Here is a 20,555-nt window from a genome sequence, read left to right as displayed (position 1 = left end):
TAGCTCTATAAGTCATTATCATGCTCTTTCCAGAATGGCTACTGTTTCCATCTGTAAGGATATGAAAATACCAGTTGTAGCTGGGTGAGTGCTGGTGGCACACACGTGTAATCCTCTCATCTCTGGAGGTAGAGATCTGAGGATTATGGTTTGAAGGTAGCTTGGGCAGGAAAGATTGTGAGACTCTTCTCTTCAATGAATCACCAGAAAAGCTGGAAGCAGAGCTGTGGCTCAAGAGGTAGAACATTAGCTTTGAGCAAAAAGAAGCTCAGAGACAGTGCCCAGACCCTGAGTTAAGCCCCAGGACTGGCAAGTTGCTCCAAGTTGTCCCAACATGTATTGTTATTGATGTGTTAGACTTTAGATTTACTACTTAGTGGCATTTTATGCATTATGAGTTCACATTTTCCACAGGACAAATGATACTGAGCATTTACATGTGTATGTATTGAACCATTCACATAAATATTTGGAAGAATATTTCACATCTTTTGTCCATTTCTACTGTTTGTTTTACAGACAATAATTTTGTGGTTGTGTTTTATGCAGCAGTTAGACAATTAGATCATTTATCTGGCTAAGCTTAGTTCTGAACTTGTGAAGACATTTTTGTGTGTGTGTGCCAGTATTGGTGCTTGAACTCAGGGCTTTGCTGCCTTACTTGCCTCTCTCCACCCCTCCTGCTCAAGACTGACACTCTCCCATTTGAACCACATCTCTACTTCTGGCTGATCAATGAGAGAGAAGATTCTCAGGACTTTTCTGCCCTGTCTTTGAATTAGATCTCAGCCTCCTAAATAGCTAAGATTACAGGCATGAGCCACTAGAGCCTGGGTTAAAACCTTTTTTTTTTTTTTATTTTTTTTTTTTCGGCAAGGGTTTTGGGGATTTAAAAAAAAAGTGTCCGTAGGAAATAAGATATAAAATATTATTTACCTTAACAAAGAGCCATGGAGAATAAAAGGAGAGTCCGTAGGGAATTGTAGCAGAAGCATAAAGTCTGATGTTAATTTTTGTGTATGAAATGAATGGTTGAGGTTGATTCTCATCTGTCTTCATATAGATACCCAGTTGCTCCAGTGCTAATTTTGGAAAAGGCTATTACATTACTTTGGCACTGTGGTTGAACACCAATTGTTGCTCAGTTGTTGCATCTATTTCTGGGTCTGCTCTGTTCTGCTGTCTACATACTACCCTCCTGCCTCATTTCCATGTGAATTGTCATTTAACCTTTGTTGCTTTCTTTTAACTCCAGAAAAGAATTCACTCTTTCATTGAAGTTAAAGGAACAAAATTACTGATATCTGCAGTAACTTCTGAGCATATTTTTGGAATTAGGAACTTCTGGATTCTGGGATGTGAGAGCATCATCCCTTTGAGGGCAATGGCCTACCTTGCCCGATAGATGTGGGCTTTCTTCTGGGACCCAGGTGGATGCTAAAGTCACTTTAGAGAACACAAGCATCATTGCATGTCCTTGCTCTGTTAGTAGATCATAAAAGCTGCTAACTCTTAGTATATCTAGATTGAGTTAAATATTCTTGGTAAAAGACAATCAGATGATTCATAAGGTCAATCATGAGCTCTGGAGGCCATAGAGAAGATGTTGGGCTGGTTCTTGTCCCCAGGGATCATCTTAAGTATTGATTAATTAATGGATTGCTTCTCATAGCAATCTTAATTATCTTCAGTTAGGAAGTAAACATTTTCAGGTCGGAAAAATGTGCTGCAGAAGAAAGTGGTAGGTTGGTTTTGTTCCATCTGCAGTGAGCTAGGAAGAAGGTCAGAGGTCAGAGCCACCAGTACCTGGCCAGTTCAGATCTTGAGGCATTAGCCCAGTAACTTCTCACTTATTAAGATGAAGGGAAGTGACTTTGTGGCTAGATGTGTGACTGAGTCTTAAAGACAAGAGGATTCTAAGGACTGGCTTCTTAGGAGAGAGAAGTATGGAGGAAAAAGGAAGCCTCTGTCATTGGAAGAGAAACCTTCCTAGGAGAATAACTATAGGATGTTGTGAAAGAAGGAGGAAAGTGGCTACAGATTTGAATGGCTCCCTTTGCCATTCAAATTACACTATGTTTAACAGAGAGCAGAAAAGAAACTTGCATATAAAGGAGAGTTCTTTTTTTTCAACCATGCTTTTAGAATGAAAACTACAAAAGCCAAGAATGTTAGTTTCTGCATGTTAACTCTAAATATACATAAAATTAGGGCTGAAGATACATCTCATTGGTAAAGTGCATGTCTAGCATGCTTGAAATCCTGGGTTTACTCCCCAGCACCACCACCTCGAATTAATTAAATAAATAATCACAATTAGAGAACAGATAGTAACAAGTCTTAATTTAACCCATCATTTAGAAATGATTGTTTTTACTTAAAGACTTGCTTCTAAGTGGATAATTTGTCCTCTAAATTCTAGTAATAGATATAAAAGAAACAGAAATCCTAGCAACTCAGGAGGCTGAGATCTGTGGGTCATAGTTCAAAGCCAGCTTGAACAAAGTCCATGAGACTCGGATCTCCAATTAATTACCAAAAACTGGAAGTGGAGTTGAGGCTTAAGTAGTAGAGCACTAGCCAAGCACAATAGCTCAGAGATAGCACCCAGGCCCTTGAATTCAAGCCCCAAGATTGGCACACACACATTCACACACAAAAAAGATGCTTAGAGTATCATTTTGTTAAGAATTGAGTAGTAAGCCATTATATATACAAGTTAAGTCTTCTTGGAATTTGTTCATGAGGAGGTTAGAAAGAATCATCAGCGATATACTTAATGAAAGTTCTAGTCTTTTTTTTCATTCACCCTCTGTGCTTATGAGTTCACAGCCTTATACATGCCTATATAAACTTTCTATCTTCTAAATATTCATCCCTTCTTTCTATAAGTACATTATTATTTATCATTCCCTTCCTCCTTTCTGAATAAATTTCAGAATATGATATTTGGTCCCTTCTTTATGATGCATTGAAACTCAGAAAAAAATTGAGATTATATTATTTGAAAACCAACTTAAAAATTATGTCTTAGAGTTGCTTTTAAGGAATACCTTTGATAACATTACTTTTCTGTTATCAGATACTGTCATTTGAAAAGAATTTTAACGTGAAGACTTAAAAATTTTTTAATTAGTGTGAACGTGTTGAGGATGAAACCGTAGGTCCTTGAATATCGTAATCCCAATACTCTTCCACTGAGCTATATCCTCTTTGTGGACATACCTTTAAGAGCAGGTAAATGATATTAATGCTGTCAGCAATCTGGGGTACATTATCACACAATTACAATCCAAGCAATACATGGGGACATCTATTTATATCAGTATAGTCATGCTACGGCATTGATGTGTGTGTACTATTTCATTGGAACTTACCAGAAGCCTCTGAGGGAGAAAGGCCCTTTAGGAAGACCAGTACAACTTGGTGTTGACATGCACATTCATGTTAAAGTCATTGTGGGAACTGCTTATTTGAGAGAACTGCTAAGTTGAAGACTTTTTTCCTAAGAGTTAAAAATCAGAGTATCAAGCTGGGTGCTGGTGGCTCTTGCCTGCTTAGCTACTCAGGACGCTGAGAACTGAAGATCTTGGTTCAAAGCCAGCCTGGGCAGGTGTCTGTGAGACTCTTTTCTCCAATAAACTGCTCAGAAAAAAGCCAGAAATGGCATCGCGGCTCAGGTGGTAAAGTGCCTGCCTTGAGCAAAAAGAGGCTCAGGGACAGTGACCAGGCTCTGAGATCAAGTCTCAGGACCAGCAAAAAAAGAAAAGAAAAGAAAATCCAAGTATAAGCAAGGAAGGTACAAAAGAGATATTTTCATGTTAGTGCAGATTCTTCACAGATAGGCAAAATGTGTCTCAGAAGAAAGTAGCTGGTGAGTTTTGCTGTGTCCACCGTGAGCAAGGAGGAATGTCAACGCTCTGGTTCATATCTTGATTGTGGATGTAGTTAACTTCTCTGTCCCTCATGTCAGCTCAATCAGAGAAACAAAACTCCAAAGAGACTAATATTTCATTTTACCTAATGCTAAACCTCATTTCTTATTATATCAATGAATGTAAGAATGGTACTTTAGTCTACATTTTACTTTATTACATTGTTTGAATTTAGGAATCTGGGTAAAATGATTGGTTTTAAACTTAAAGGCACTTTATCTGCTTTAGTCAGACATAAGCACGTTCATATTATTATATAATTTTGGATGCAAAGGATATTTACTGATGGCAATTTAATTTCTTTGCATCCACTACACATTTTTCTATATGCTTCTCAACCTCCTGATGTCCAGCTATACATTTGTTCTTTTTTCTTTTGTCAGCCCTGGGGCTTGAACTCGGGGCCTGGACGCTGTTCCTGAGCTTTTTTTTTTTTTTTTTTTTTTTTTTCTTTCTCTCTTTTCTGAAGCCTAGTGCTTTACCACTTTGAGCTACAGCTCCACTTCTGGTTTTCTGGTGATTGGAGATAACAGTCTCACAGATTTTCCTGCTTGGGCTAGCTTTGAACTGTGATACTCAGATCTAAGCTTCCTAATAGCTAGGATTACAGGAATGAGCCACCAGCACCCAGGTTTTCATATTATTTTTATACAAACCACTTCAGTGTTGTAATTGTGCAGGATTTTCTAACGAGGTATCATTATAATCATGCTCATTTGCTCTTTCACTGCACTTAGGTGAGTTATTTCGGTGTTATTTAGTGCAGATGTTTATAACTGGGGGAACCAAAGCAGAGATTAGGTGATCCAAAAATCATCTCTCCATCTTACCCATTCTTGGTCTTCAGGAATACAAACAAGACTGCATGGTATTATAAGGAAATAATAAAATGAGTAGCATTTCTTTTAAAACGCACCGTGGTTGGCTTCTCAGAAATCTTGTGGAAGAAATTTCCTCAGTGCCACTTGAGACCTTTTGTTTTGTGGAGTCAGGATGTGTGGTAGCTGTTCTTTCTTTTCTTTTTTCTCTCCCCCCTCCCCCACCTCAGGTGTTCTCTTCTGCATCTCTGGAATGGTGCTACTCTGGAATGTTAAATAAATCAATACAGTGCCCTTTTTTGCTGCTTCTGTGTAGTGTCCACAAGTGCATTTTTGTGGTGTTTTCTTAAGCGTAGCTAAGCACCATGAATCATACTGAGGATTTCTTTTTCCCCAGTCAACACTAGAAAGTCCTTAGCAGTAGTTCCAGGCTTTTCACATAACTTTGTGCTTTTTACTATTTTTTTTCTAATTCTAGATAGTAAGGAAAGAGGAATTATGTTCCAGTTTACTTCTTTTGAAAAGTAGATCCTAGTTTCAGTCCAGGTGTAATTTTAATTTTCCTGTGTTTCTGAGGCTTTCAGTATAAGTGCGTATCAGAGTCTCTTGGATGACTCATTTAAGTACATATGGCCTGAGCCCTAACTCAGAGGGGATTCCCTTTGGGAGATTCTTGAGGCATCTGTGGAGGAGATGTTCTGGACAACACTGAAGCAGGCCATGAATGACATCTGTGAAAGGATAGGTACATTCTAGATGTATTTGGAAGCCAGGCTTGATGAGATTTGGTGATGGGGTTAGTGAGAATTTTAGGGGTGAAGAGTTGTTTTGCTTAGGTCTCAGCTTTGCAACCTGGGGACCTTTGACCAGGGCTGAGCAAGGATGAGCAGCTCCTGGGGACTGCCTGATGCATACATTGAATTCTTAAACGCATAATGCATGTATGCTTTAAGAATTTAAATTTGAAATGATTGGCAGATGTAATGACAGTGGGACTACATATAGCTGAAAAAAAGTTCCCTGGGAAAAATTAGGAAAATTGGGTCTGGAGTAGACAAGGTGAATGGGAAAGTGAGGCCAGGGGAAATTGAGGTCATGTTGATTAATTTGGGGAAATTTCAAAAAGGAATTAAAAAATAAGTAAGGATTGGTAGAGTGTACCTATAATTCCAGCACTGAGGAAGTTGAGGAAGGATTGTGAATTTGAGGTTACATGACAAGAGCCTGTCTCAAAAACAAAGCAAGCATGAAATCAAACAATGAGTGAAATGAAAAAATATTGCAACAAGTGCAAACTACTTTGTAAAGCTCCTGATTCAACATATATTGTAATTGAAAGTTGGACTGACCTGCAGAGATACATTAACATGAATTAAAAAGACACGAATGATATTAGTTTGAAACATGTCCATGTAAAAAACATGTCCATGTTCTATGTAAAAAGTTACATAGAAACTTGGTTTGTATAGAATACTTGACAATACTCTGATAACTATGAAAGTCCATGTGGGAGGCTAAGTAGGAAATAGAAAGTATGTGTGCACATGTACATACATGTATGTGTAAATAAAAGATTATCACAAAGTATTAAGTTAAAAGCAGAGTTAAATTTTTGACTTTTGTATTCATAACTGACACTCTACCTCTTGAGCCATTCTTCCACTTCCAGCTTTTTGCTGATTAATTAGAGATTTACTGTCTCTTGGATTTGTCTGTACAGACAGGCTTAAAACGTCCATTCTAGTCTTAATTTGCATACAACATGAGGGTTTTTGTTGGCACTGGTGTTTGAACTCAGGCCTCAATACTTACTAGGCAAGTGCTCTACCACTGAGCCACGCCTCCAGCCCTGTTGTCCATGTTACTACCTTCAACCTCATAATCCATCTGCCTCATCTTATTTGCCTTGTTGATGTACTAGGGTGTATGGACCACCACCACAGTCCAGATTTTAAACAGTAAGAATTAGAATGTAATATTTCTTTCTTTGTGGTGATACAATGTAGGTTATTCAGATATGCTATCAATGAGCAGATGTTTCATTCAGTATGCACACAAACATTCTGGCATTATGGATAGTAGGATCTAATCTGTATAGATGAAGGAATCATTTCAATAAGGCTTAACTGGAAGAACATAAAAGTCAGGCTCTCTAGGAATATAAATCATTGAGGGAGCAAAGGAATATCTGAAAAGTCATTTCTTACCACTTTAATTCTGCAAAAAGTGAGTTTGAATATGGTTTTCCAAGGTAGCAGGAATGTAGAGCTTCTAGTTTGCTAATCCTTATGTTTTATCATCCCCAGTATTTAGTACATTTATTGAATCTCTATTATGATTCAAGTACTGAATTAGGTCATGCTTGCTCCTTGAGGCGAAAAGTATGAATTTCCATGAATGTAGTGTGTATGTAGCATGTAGTCTTTGCTTGGCTATTTGCCATATTCATATAGTAACTGTTACTTTCCAGATTACAGTCATTATGTGACCCTTTCAGCTGATTTTAGGCCCCAAAAAAACCTCTATTTGTTTAGAGGAATTAAATTCTTACATTCTCTACAGTCAGTGGTCCTCAATTACGGGCAATGTTGTCCCTCAGGCACAGTTGGTACTATGTGGACACATTTCTGATTTTCAGGACCTGGTGAGCCACTGGTATCTGGAAGCCAGAGGCCAGCAATTCTGCTTTACTTCCTGCAACATCCAGGACATTCCCCAAATGACAAAGAATTATGAGGTTCATGATGTTAATATTGCTGAGGCCAAGAAACCTTGCTCTAAAATTATGTTGTATCCATTAACCTTTGGCAGAAATAAAATTGTAGAAAAGTTAAGGATTTTTCTATCTAAGGGTTTCTTTTTCAATGAACATTAAAGAAAGGTTTATGTGGACCAGGCAAAATTTAGGACACAGTAGACATAGGACATAAAACTTAGGCTAGGACTCTCCTATGGTAGATAGTAAATTTTGAAATAAGCTTCACTTATAGACGAGGGAGAATAATTAAGTTACCCAGAGATGTCTGAACATGTTACAGGAATAGTTTAGTATGTGTTATTTTGACTATACAGTGTTTGTGTTAGAGACAGATAGACACACACATGCACACATGTGTTTATGCATATATAAATATATTTGCATATATACATATATATTTAAAGTACAGCTAAGGAATTGGTATAATGATATAATAACTTATAAGTAACAACTTATACCATCTACTTTACAGAATCTCCCCTTCCCCCTCTCCCCCCGGAGTCTTGGGGCTTGAAATCTGGGCCTGGGCGCTGTCCCTCAACTTCTTTGTACTCAAGGCTAGCCCTCTACCACTTGAGCCACAGTACCACTTCTGGCTTTTTCTGAGTAGTTTACTGGAGATAAGAGTCTCAAGGGGACTTTCCTGCCCGGCCTGGCTTCGAATGGTGATCCTCAGATCTCAGCCTTCTGAGTAGCTAGGATTACAGGTGTGAGCCACCAGAAAATATTATATACAGAAAGAAGAGTATATTTATATGCTGGACCCTGTTTAAGTTTTCACAAGTGTAAACATGATAATAGCCTTATTTTGTAAGACACGAAACATACATTTTGGAAAGTAAAAGATACCATCATTTCATCATGTGTAAGCTTACTTTGTAATCTCTTACTTTCTTTGTGGTGTTTGGGGTTCCATTTAGTCCTTGTGCATTCTGGCATCTTAGCTCTTATCTCAGCACCTATAGTCATTCATTTATAGTTGATTGTTTCTCTTCCTACAGGAACTATACTTTGAAGGGTGATACTTTACTCTCATTGGCAAAGTATGAGAAATCAAGATGTTACAGCTGCACTCTCAGAATTATGATGATGGTGGTGATGGTAATTCGTATATTTGGAAGTCTTTTTAAAAAAATGTTTTGGCAGCTGGTGGCTTACCCCTGTAATCCTAGCTACTCAGGAGGCTGAGATCTGAGGATCAAAGTTCAAAGCCAGCCCAGGCAGGAAAGTGAGACTCTTATCTCAGATTAAGGAAGGAAATTACTAGGGGAAGTCTTTGAACTAACTCGTTGAGAAAGTATTGATAGTTATTTTAGAATATTATAAAGAAAATCATTGTTGAGAATTAAGACTAAATTATTTTGAAAATTTATTACAGTAAAAAGTACTGGTGATTGTATTAATCCAAAGACAGTTTCTTTAAGTCTGTGAAATATATCTTTATAATTTTGCATATCTTTATAATTTTGCAACCTTGGGAAAATTTCTTAAGCTTTTAGAATTTGTTTTTCCTAATCTCTAAATTATGCCCTGTAAGCTAAAAGGAGAAGATAAAAATGTAGAACAATCAACAGAATGCTTGATATAAAATACTTAGTAAAGGCACTTGTTATGGTTATATGAATTATGTACTCAAGTATAAGTAGAACTTAAAACACAATTGGAATACACTTCAGTGATAGTAATATCCTTAAGTGTCCTTGTAGCTTATTTATTTTCTTCTTAGACCAAATACTTAATTATTGATTCATCTATCTTTAAGATTTTAGTCACTCTTCTTTCAAAGTATTTAAAAAGTAGAAACTTTAAAATAAGAGTAAAGGTAGCTCCCTTGATATAGGACTTGTCAGAATTTTAATTTGATATTACGTGTGTATGTGTGTGTGTGTGTTCAAGAGAACAAAATAGTGTTAGTATTTTAATTTCTTTTTGCCCTGAAATCCTATTAGATTTTGTTGGTTCTATAGTACACTGTTTGAGCAAAATAAGGGTATAGGTAGATCTTAATAGCTAGAACACATTTGTTTTAAGTTGCATTTTGTATTGGCTTTGAGCATGAGAATTGGAATCAGGAAAAACACAAAAGATGACCAGCTCAGTAGTTGCTTTAATTTAACATCAGTGGTTTTGCTACCATTATAAGAAGACTTTTATTGTAAAGGTGACAATTACCTAAACCTAGTCATGAATAATTTCCTTTTGAATGGTGTCACACCTCCTTCATTCTCTCCCAGTTTTTCCCCTGGGGACCCCACTCCTCACTAAGTAGTTCATTTCCAGCACAGTGTCTAGTGGGTTTCACTGTTGAATTGGTTCACCGTTTGTCCTACTGTTTCTGTACTTCCCCTTCCCTCCCCAAATCAGATAAACTTACATACAAGACAAAGGGTACAGATATCATAAACAGCAACAGAAGAAATAAACTGAAGGAGAAAGGAAAGAAGAAAAGAAAAATGAAGAGAAACAAACAGTACAGTAAAACACCTCTTGCTTCCATTTTAAAAAAATTAAAATAATTTTATTGATTTATTTTTGTTTATGTGGTACTAAGGAATGGAACCCAGGGCCTCATGCTTGCTAGTCAAGCATGCTATTGCTAAGCTGCGTTCTCAGCCCTTGCTACCATATTTTTATTGATGTTAGTATTTGTTACTTTTTCCTGTTGAGGAGAAGATGCCAGTAATTTAGTATATGTGTGTGGAGATGTGAGGAAAGATTCTGTTACTCCTCACTCTCATCTAACTCTTCCTTTCTGGAGCATTATTGACCTAGTTTGCTCCTCCTCCTCGCCTTCACTGCTGTAGATCACTCCTATCACCCTGGGTGGTCCTTCTTAGTTTGCTTTTAGCTTTCCTTTTCTGCTTCTTAACCTTGACCTTTTGATTTTCCAGGGCTCATTCCTTAAACCTCTTCTCTGTGTGTACTCTACTTATTTTTAGGTGATCTCATTCAGTCTTACAACTTACATTTTCATTTATATGCTGTAATTCCCCCCAATTCTATCCCCAGTCGAAACCTCTACCTTGAACATCTTCCTTGACATTCTCATCACAGCCTATTCAATATTTCAGCTGTGTTGGGTGTCTTGCCATTTATATCCCACACCCACCCTCTCCATTGCTATAGTCAGGAAAAAGAAACAGGAAAAAGAAAAGTTGTGGGGAAGTTTCTGTGCTTGATTTTCCCTCTAGTCCCTTTTTATATAATTAACTTTTTTCACTCTACTTAATAAATAGATTCAGTGTTCAGTAGGTATCTTAACATGCTTTATTTCTGGTTTACCATATTTTGAGTTATATGTGAGTCTCAACTGTGAATTCAGCTTTATGTAATAAGCAAGCCTTTTACATAAAGTAGAAGAGAATTTACAAGAGTTTCTGGTTAATTGTGGGCTCAGCCTAGTTTCAGGACTAGCACTCTGCATTTGTGTTATTTCCGTGGGACTCTGTGCCAGGCTCTTTCAGTGCATGAGTTTTCCCCTTCTTTCTTTTAGTGAAAGTGCTATTTTTATAGTGTGTGGGAAGGGCGTGAAATTTAATAACAAGTTATTTTTAACAAGCGCTTACTTATTCATGTCATGATTATAATAAGCATTATGTTGCTAAGGGTATAAGTGGTTGAATTTCTAGGAGTTTCTCTCCGATCCCTCCCTCTCCCCCTCCCCCCCAAGTTTGAAAGTTAGCTTTCTGTACCCATGCTCACTAATTTATCTCACGGGCTGGTGTTATTTTCTCAAATGTCATTTTTATGGTTTCTACGCTAATCAGAGTTGGATTTGGTAGAAATGGCAGATTCAAACCCATGAGTCACCAGGAGATTGTCACATAGAATGAGGTTTCATTTTTAGATGAGGGTGGGAGAGGAAAAAGAAGTTCAATTTCTTTTTTCTTTTCTATTTAATGCAGTTTGCCTTTTTTTTGAGAGAAGGAAGGACTGAAATATTCTAAGAATTAAATCTTTAACTCTGTTGACTCGCACATCTTTCTGACACAGTGATAGGTGGTAGTAGTTGTGCTATTTTAAATAATGCAATAGATGAACTTCCATTAATAGAATAGAACTTCCATTAATAGAAGACAAGGGCAGTGCCTAATAGATTTCCTAAATGCCTAAATGGATTTGGACATTTTGAATAAAATATGATCCTGTTCCTTTGAAATGGTAGTGCTGGAAATTTTCTTGCTATGTTTCTTAAAAATTTTCTGAGTGACTCTCTCTGCTCTTTTCTAGCTCTTCTCTTTTCTAGCTTTTTTCTCTCTTTTCTATCTCTCTCTTAGCTCTTTTCCCCAGCTCTCTCTCTTTCCCAGCTCTCTCTTTCCCAGCTCTCTTTCCCAGGCCTTTCCCCATCGTGTGGAGGACCAAGATGGCCTGGTGCCAGCCGGAATGATGAATAAACCTACCCCTTACCTGAATACCACGTGCATGGTGCTGTTCTTGCTCAGCCACCTCTTTTTAAAAACCTAACATAAACGGAAAAAAAAATAAAAAAAAATTTTCTGAGTGTCCTAGAGTGGCTCAGAACTCTGACATTTTCCTTCAATTTAGATATCACTGTCCTATTGCAAGTATAAAAATGATGTTACTTGCTAGGGTTTGACTATGTCCTTGAGAGTTCATGTGTTGAAAACTCCATCCCCAATGGAACAATGTTGAGAGATGGGACCTTTAAGAAGTGGTTAAAGCCGGGCGCCAGTGGCTCATACCTGTAATCCTAGCTACTCCGGAGGCTGAGGTCTGAGGATCACGGTTCAAAATCACGGGCAGGAAAATCCACGAGACTCTTACATCCAATAAACCACTAGAAAACTGTGAGTGGAGCTGCAGCTCAAGTGGTAGAGCGCTCACCTTGAGCTGAAGAGCTGAGGGATAGCGCCCAAGCCTAGAGTTCAAGCCCCATGACTGATAAAAAAAAATGGTTAGCACTTTGCCTTCATGAATGGATTAATGCCATTATAGGAAGCGTAGATTAGTTATCATAGGAGTGAGTGAGGTAGTTAGAAGTAGGTTCCAGATAAAAAGATGTTTGGTCCCCTTCCTTTTCTTCTCCTACCCTTTCTCTACATTCAACCCCACCAAATATGGGCCCTTGGATTTCCCCACTTGCAGAATTTTAAGAAACAATTTTATTTTCTTTATAAAGCACTCCAGGCTGTGGTATTCTGTTCTAGCAACACAACATGGACTGACTGCTTTGAATTGTCTCTGCTCACCCCACCCTTAGTCCATACATTTGACAGATTTAAACCAGATGCTAGCTACATATTCTTCTACCTACTTAGCAAAATCATGATTGAGGACCTCATTTCTCTCCCTCTCCCTGTCCCTCTCCCTGTCTCTCTCCTTCTCCTTTCTTTTCTTCTCCTGTGAACAGGTGGCCAGTAGCATAAGCAACATAAGCAACAACTGGAGAGTGAAGATTGCTTAGTGGCTTGGAGAAGGACCAAGTATCTAGTGAGTCCGACTTCTCTAATACCAACCCAGTTTCCAGGAGGCAACGCCCAGGTCAGCTGTTGTCACCCAGGGCTGGGCTGGGCCTCTAGGAAGCTTCCTCCCCTTCCTGTGGGAAGTAGCCTCATGGGACACAATCACTCAATCAGCTGCAGTTGTTCTGGGGAGCAAAGAGAGGGAGGTGGAAACTTTTTTTGGTAACAGGGAGGAGGCTGAGCAAGTCCTTTAGTCTGAAGAATCCTCTGTGCTAGCCCAGATCCCTTGTTAGCTGGGGAGGTCTTTACTTTGCTCTTGCAGCAGTGGCAGGTGGGACTAGATTTCTTACCTTCTCTGTTACAATCTGTTCCAAGCTGGAGCAAAGCTTTTCCTATTTCCCAGAAATTCCAGCATGAGTGGTATGTCAAATCTCCTCATGTATCACTTCCGTCAGAACTGTATTTGATCTTCTCTGAGATTGGCTTGGACAAGGTGGGCCAGAGGCACAGAGGAGAAGAGATGATTTGGAAGAGGCACGGAGGAAAGAGATGATTTGGAACCAAGAGAATACAGCTCTTAACGTGACCATAGAGTTGAGCGTAGCATGGGAAGACTGGGCTGTCCAGTGTTGCCGATGAAATATTTGATAATGAGATTTAGGAACAGAACAGAAAAAGTGAGATTTTTTCATCCAATTATGAAGCTTGATGCTTTTGGGAAGAGACATTTTTGTCTCTCTTGACCCTTTACTTGCTAAGCTAGCTCTGTGTGTGGATTTAGGTAATTTAAGAACATTTACATGCATGGCTGTCTTTGCCAGGTCTGTGGTTGGCTCTGGGATAAAGCCATGTATCTGTCAGGAAAGCTCCAGCTCACTGTAGCCCGCACAGGCGAGCAGGAAAGGTTGTGGAGGGTGCTGTGTAATTGCTCAGAGTTGACTGTATGAAAGAAGATTTTGGAAATGTGTTGATACAACGCAGCTGACTGGCATATACTGGTAAAGTATCATCTCGTTCATGACACTTTGTTCTCACTCTGTGCTGTCAGAAATGAGGGAGAGAAGGTTTGGGGTCTTTAGACACATTTTTTTTCTCAGATGTTGATCTTTTGGCAGAACTAAAGGGTATTTGGCCAAAGCAGACTCTGGTACTCTGAGAATGGGTACAGTGGGCTAGTTTAAAATGTGCTAACATGGGCAATTTGGACAATCAATGTACTACCACATACTTAGATTGACCTTTGTTGGACCCTATTCTAGAAATATTTTCTGATACTTATTTAAAGCCTTCTGTGGCCAGAGAAAGGATAATAGAGAGCGGCCCAAATTATGTTCCTCACAAATGCCTCTTCTGAGTGGGAAAAACTTTGTATGTCAGGGGAGAAGTTGATTCTTTTGGCCACTGCCTGTTCCCCCAATGGTTTGGCTGAGGGGAATAATTAGGGATAGTCTTGAAATGGCTTGTTTATTTGTTCAGTGTAGGTTACACACATTTAAAAATCTCTCAGTGGAGTCCAGGCCAGGGAAAATGGAGTCATATGAGCAGGTTTTTGAAGCTGGTCAAAGTGGAGGACAGAGCCCAGAGCCCTTTTGGCGAGCTGCCTCCTCATGGCAGGACCTGGCATAACGTCCCTTAAAGAGAGTTGGCATGGGCGTGATTTCCCTGGACCTTTTGTTAGAAATGACTTGATACACTCACATGAGTATTTTTAAATCTCTTGAGTGAAATAAGGAGATTCAACCTTAGAATTTCTGGTTATGAATACCGAAGAGCTGTAAGGATCGGGTGGTGACAGCTGGTGAGTGAAGGGCATGTATCTTTGGTCTTTTGTCAGGTGGTAAAAGAATGACTAAAACTCCAGTATTCAATTAGTAGCATGGAATACTTAAACTGTATTGGGTATTTTGCAGTCACAATGAAGCATTGGATTTAAATGTTTGAGTATGATCCAAAAATGTTAGAATAAGGGTTGTCAGAGTATTCAGGATAGTTTTTTCTTCCCTATTATTTTTGAATACTATTGACTTATCCATTTTAACAGTATATTTGGGGTTTGATGCAGGTATAGATTCTCTGGTCTTTTGCATGAGAGAATAGCATTTAAGTTTTGTGCTTACTTTCTTCAAACTGGCCTTTGTTTTTGTATCTATCTTATTCATTTTTAACTCATTGATATATGATTAAAAGGAGTACTTTTTATTGCAATTTTAAAGATAACAGGTTTAAAGCAGCCTATTATGAATATCAATGTATTATCCTAATTAAAATTGGATATATGTTAAGAAAGCAAATGCAAATTAATGGTTTATTTTGATGTTATGTGATTTTTGAAGATCTTCTGTATTTTCTTTGTTTTGTTTTTCTTAAATCATTTTAGGCTTTCCCCCTCTCAACTTATGTTTGTGTAAGTCAGATATATGTATCCAACCAATGTTTGAGAACATTTGTGTGCCATGTTATTAGGCATTGTAAATGAATGTTTTTATGTGACCTGAGTGGGTAAACCCTGTCATAAGTCTCTTGGGATATAGCAGTAGACCAGAACAGAAACCTTTTTGGATTTTTGGTGCAAAAGACAAAACAAAAACAAAAAACAAAGCAACCTCCCCCGACCCCCCGAATGTGCCTGTAATAAATGGTTATAAATATAAAAGCAAAAAGAAAATGGGACAGGATGAAGTGAGGGAGTTGTAGGCAGGTAGGTTTTGATGACAGTTTCTGCATTTAGCATTAGCACAGTGGAGGTTATGGGGCAGAGTGGGCATAGGAGGGACTGGTTCTTAGTCTGTACTGATGAACGTTCATCAGCAGATCACTGTAAACTAGCGACTTTAAGGACAATTCTTCCTAATCTGGAACAATTTATCCTTACTTTCACAATTTACCAGAAAGAAGTTGAAGCTTTGAGTGTCAAGGAAATCGCACAAATTAATACAGGCAGTGGGGAACCAGATTTGACTCTAACTGCCTGGCTTTTGAGTGTGTATGTAAGACGGGGTTGGTTGTGGTGCTTGAAGTGAGGGCCTGGACACTTTGCCTGAGCTAGCTAGCGCTCTATCACTTTGAGCTACGTAGTACCACTTTCAGTTTTCTGGTGGTTATTTGGAGAAAAGAGTCTCATGGACTTTCCTGTCCAAGCTGGCTTCAAACTGCTATCCTCAGATCTCAGCTAGGATTACAGGTGTGAGGCACCAGGCACCCAGCTTACCTGTCTTGTTAAAGCATGGCATTATGCCCTATCCAATAGGGACACACGTGCTTTGAGTGAGTTACTCAACTTTGGAGATACACTGCCTTATTTTTGGTCCTGATGGATTGTGCAGTAGCTTGGCAGGCTCCTAGAGCTCTTGTTACCCGCAGGTCTGTTCTATTTAAAAGGACTTGGGGTTGTGCCCTGTGGCTGGCTATTCCAGGCCAGTTGTTGCCTGTTTCCTGACTTCAAGCAGTGATGTTGAGAAAGACAGAGACAGAGACAGAGAGATGAGAGACAGAGACAGAGACAGAGACACAGAGAGAGACACAGAAAGAGACAGAGAGAAAGACAGGGAGATGAGGAGAACAAGAGTGAGAGACAGAGGGTAACAGGGAGGAGAGAGAGGCAGAGAGGAGAGAGAGGCAGAAAGAGAGAGAGAGAGAGAGAGGAGAGCGCTCTTTATTCCCATAAATCATTGACCACTTGAATTCTTGACGTCATGTTTGAGTGATAGGGCACTCATTTGGCTGGCCGATATATCACCATGTCCAAAAAGCACGTTGTAAATGCTCATATTTAGAAGGGAATGTAAAGTGAATGAAGGGCAATAATGGCAAGGTCACTGCTCTTGTGTCTAACAGAATAGGCTTGTATTTCCTATGATTGCTATATCATGATACCAAAAGAGAATAGTGTGTTGGCCTTTATTGAGGGTGGTGGAAAGGAGCTCAGGGATTCAAGAGAGCTTCTTTATTAATAAGTCCTATTTTAGGTTCTTATGAAAATGGGATAACTATGGGACCAATATAGCTTTGTACTGAATATTGATTTTTTGTGTGTTTTTAAGGTAACTTGATATTATGGTATATGTGTTAATTGTTAATCTAACCACTCATATCATTGTCAGTTTCTGTATGATTTATGTCTTCTAAAATAAAACACTATTAAGTTTTACAAGATGATTTCATTTTACTGAAGATAAGTTGAATCCTTTGCATGTGAAATTTTTACTTTTGTGAATTATAGTATGTATAATCTATATTAATATATATGACATATATAATATAGATAACCTATATGAACTTTACATTAATATATTTATATATTCATATTTATGTATACGTATGCATATTTATATATTTACACACATACATATGTATTTAATATATAATATATATCACATAACTATAATATATACTAATTAGTGATATGTACTATTATATAATGTTATATAATAGATTATAGAGTATATATAATACTTTGTAAATCACAAACTTAAAACTGTAAAATTCAAAGATTTATTTAGGAACTGAACGCAGTTAGGTTAGCCAGCTTCCAGATAAAAATACAAATGATTAGCATGCCCATGATTTCTATCTATGATTCTCCCCCACAAAGATAATCACTGTCCTCATTTGTAGCACATCTTTGTTTTGCATGTTTTTATACTTTCATTCCATTCATATAATCTGTACTCTTGTGCTTAGCTTTTCTTTTTACTCATCATTTCTGAGACTGAACCATATGGTTGAATGTAGTTGTAGGTTGCTCATCCTCATTTTTGCTCTATTATATTTAATCATGTACATATTCCATAATTATTCCCACTGTTTCAGACTTAAGCACATGATCCAGATTTTTGTATTAATCTAAATGTTGCTATAAATATTCTTGTTTATGACTAGCTAAACAAAGATAAACACTGCTGGCAGCCCCTTACCTAGGAATAGAATTCCTGGGTCATAGAATATGAATATATTTAGCTTAAATAGATACAAGTGAGATAAGAATATAAATGTACAAATTTATATACTTCCCACTAGTGTGAGAGTTGGTGAATTTTATTGGTGAAATGATTTTAGAGAATGAGTAGGAGGTAAGCCAGGTGGATGGCTCACACATGTATTCCTAGCTACTTAGGAGGCTGAGATCTGATTATTGTAGTTCAAAGCCAGCCTGGCCAGGAAAGTCCGTGAGACTCTTATCTCCAAATAACCACCAGAAAACTGGAAGTGGTACTGTGGCTCAAGTGGTAGAGCACTTGCCTTGAGCTAAAAGGCTCAGGGACAGCACCCAAGCCCAGACTGGAAAAAAAAAAAAGCCCCATGATTGAAAAAAGAAAAAATTGTGAGTGGGAGGTATACCTTGTTCTTAAGTTCATTTTGGTTTATGTTTGTACTATAAAAAGGAATATGTAGCCGGGCACTGGTGGCTCATGCCTGTAATCCTAGCTACTCAAGAGGCTGAGATCTAAGGATCGTTGTTCAAAGCCAGCCTGGGCAGGAAAGTCCGTTAGACTCTTATCTCCAATAAACCACTAGAAAACCAGAAGTGGCGCTGTGGCTCAAGCAGTAGAGCGCTCACCTTGAGCTGAAGAGCATAAGGACAGCACCAAGCCCAGAGTTCAAGCCCCATGACTGACAAAAAAAAGAGGAATATGTGTATGTATGTATGTGGTGTACATTTTTCTTTATACCACTTCTGGTTAGGCTGAGAAACCATTCTAGAGGCCATTTGTTCACTGATGGTGTGTGTATCACGATGTAAAACATTCGTAATGTGACCTATGTCTTTGTACAAATGGCATACTGTTGGCTCTTCAACATCAAGGTGACATCTCTCTCAGCTTGTTCTATAAATATTGTACAGGCAAGCAAGAGTCCGATGAGTTTTGTAACATTGTGCAGTTTCTTCAGGTGGAGGTTCATGGTTATTTTGGTAGGTAGGGGCTTGAACTTGTAGTCACACTTTTTTTTCTCTTAAAGCAGGTGCTCTATTTGAGCCATACCCCCACTTCTGGCTTTTTGCTCCTTAATTGGAGACAAAATAACAAAAGCCCAGTTTACATGGCTATATATTTATTTTTTACATGGCTATATTTTTAAAAACTGAGCTTTTCAACTTCTGTGCAGTCATGGTCTCTGAACAGGAATCTCTTGGAAACTTGGACAATACCCCTCGTGAACAATGCGGGGGAAAGTCAGTGCAAAACTGTTTTTATCCTCCTGTTAAAGATTTTTTTTGTGCATCTTAAATTTCCTGTCATGAACACAGACTGATTTTGTTTTTAAACTGCCAATTGGGTTTAAGCAGTGCTTAAAATGAATTACTTAAAAAAATTTTAAATTGTGATTAAGTGATTACATAATTTCCCAAATTTCACAGTATTGTGGGACAGTGATGCTCAGTTAAAGTCACAAACACATTCTAACTTTCCTGGAGCAAACTGTCAATGAATTACTTTTTAAAGTGTCAGACTATAATAGATAAAATGCATCAAAAATTACCTTTTTTTTTTTGGTAGAGAGTGACCAATGTATTTAATTGTATCAGTGGCTATGGAAAAATTATCATTTGTTCTGGAACCTTATCATAGAACCTTAAAATAAAAAGGAGTTTTCAGCTAATAATGGAAAATCCATGGACATTGCCTAATAGATATTTTCTTTTTCTTTACAGGCAAGAAGAGACTGATAGGAGAGTGAAAAATGTAAGATATATTTACTTTGATGGAGCACTAAACCAATTTTTTTCTTTTCCTTTTTGTAAGAATTAGATAAAAAATTATACTTAGTTTCATGTTTTTTAAAAATAATATTTTGCCTAGGAATCAACCAGCCAGAAATTCTAAATACACTTACATGTGGTATAAAATGATAAATGACCTTTATGAAGCTGGGGGTTATTTTACTTTGTGGGAAAGGCAAACTTATTTTAGGACTTTAAGGTGAACATGTACGAAGCATTCAGGTTGGACTTAAAGGAAAACACTGAATATTTAAGAAGTCTAGGTCATTGTTCACCCTAGACTCATAATGTGTTTAACATATAGATAGAAGAATGTCTAATAGAAAGCTTGGGTTTTAGTTATTTTTTGTGCCCGTCCTGGTACTTGAATTCAGGGACTGGGCACTATCCCTGAGCTTTTGTGCTCGAGACTAGTACTCTATCACTTTGAGCCAAAGCATCATTTCTCTCTCCCACCCCTCTCTCTTGTCTTTGGTTTGGTACTGGGGCTTGAACTTACAGACTGGATACTGTCTTTGAAACTTTTTGCTCAAGGCTAGCATTCTACCACTTGAGCCACAACTCCAGTTTGGCTGCCTAAGTGAAGATAAGAGTCTCATAGACTGCCCTGCCTGGTTGTCTTTGAATTGTGATCTGCAGATTTTAGCCTCCTGAGTAGCTAGGTTTATAGGCATAAGCCAGTGGTGCCTAGTCTGAGCTTTTTGACCTGAGAACTTGTTCGGAAACAAGAAAACCTGGTAAGAATGATTAAGATTTCTAACTGTTCTTTAGTAAATATAAAAGACTGCCTTTCAATCATAAAGTAGTATATGAGTTATCATATATATATATATGTGTGTATGTGTGTGTATGTATGTATATATATATATATATATATATATATATATATATCACCTGCAT

General features: G+C 37.9%; 1 protein-coding gene across 1 annotated transcript in view; it reads left to right on the top strand.

Annotated features, from left to right (window-relative positions):
• LOC105980500 (LIM domain only protein 7-like) overlaps nucleotides 1-20,555 on the top strand; it is a 134,041-nt gene that overhangs the window by 107,280 nt on the left and 6,206 nt on the right. The window contains exon 5 of the mRNA XM_013009397.1: nucleotides 19,587-19,617. Within this exon, the coding sequence (XP_012864851.1) occupies nucleotides 19,587-19,617 (31 nt within the window). The remainder of the gene's footprint in view (nucleotides 1-19,586; nucleotides 19,618-20,555) is intronic.

Source organism: Dipodomys ordii, unplaced genomic scaffold (genome assembly GCF_000151885.1).
Source record: "Dipodomys ordii isolate 6190 unplaced genomic scaffold, Dord_2.0 Scaffold1, whole genome shotgun sequence".
In the NCBI taxonomy this organism is placed as follows: Eukaryota; Metazoa; Chordata; class Mammalia; order Rodentia; family Heteromyidae; genus Dipodomys; species Dipodomys ordii.
Note: the sequence above shows the minus strand (reverse complement) of the source record. Positions and strands in the feature narration are given on the sequence as shown.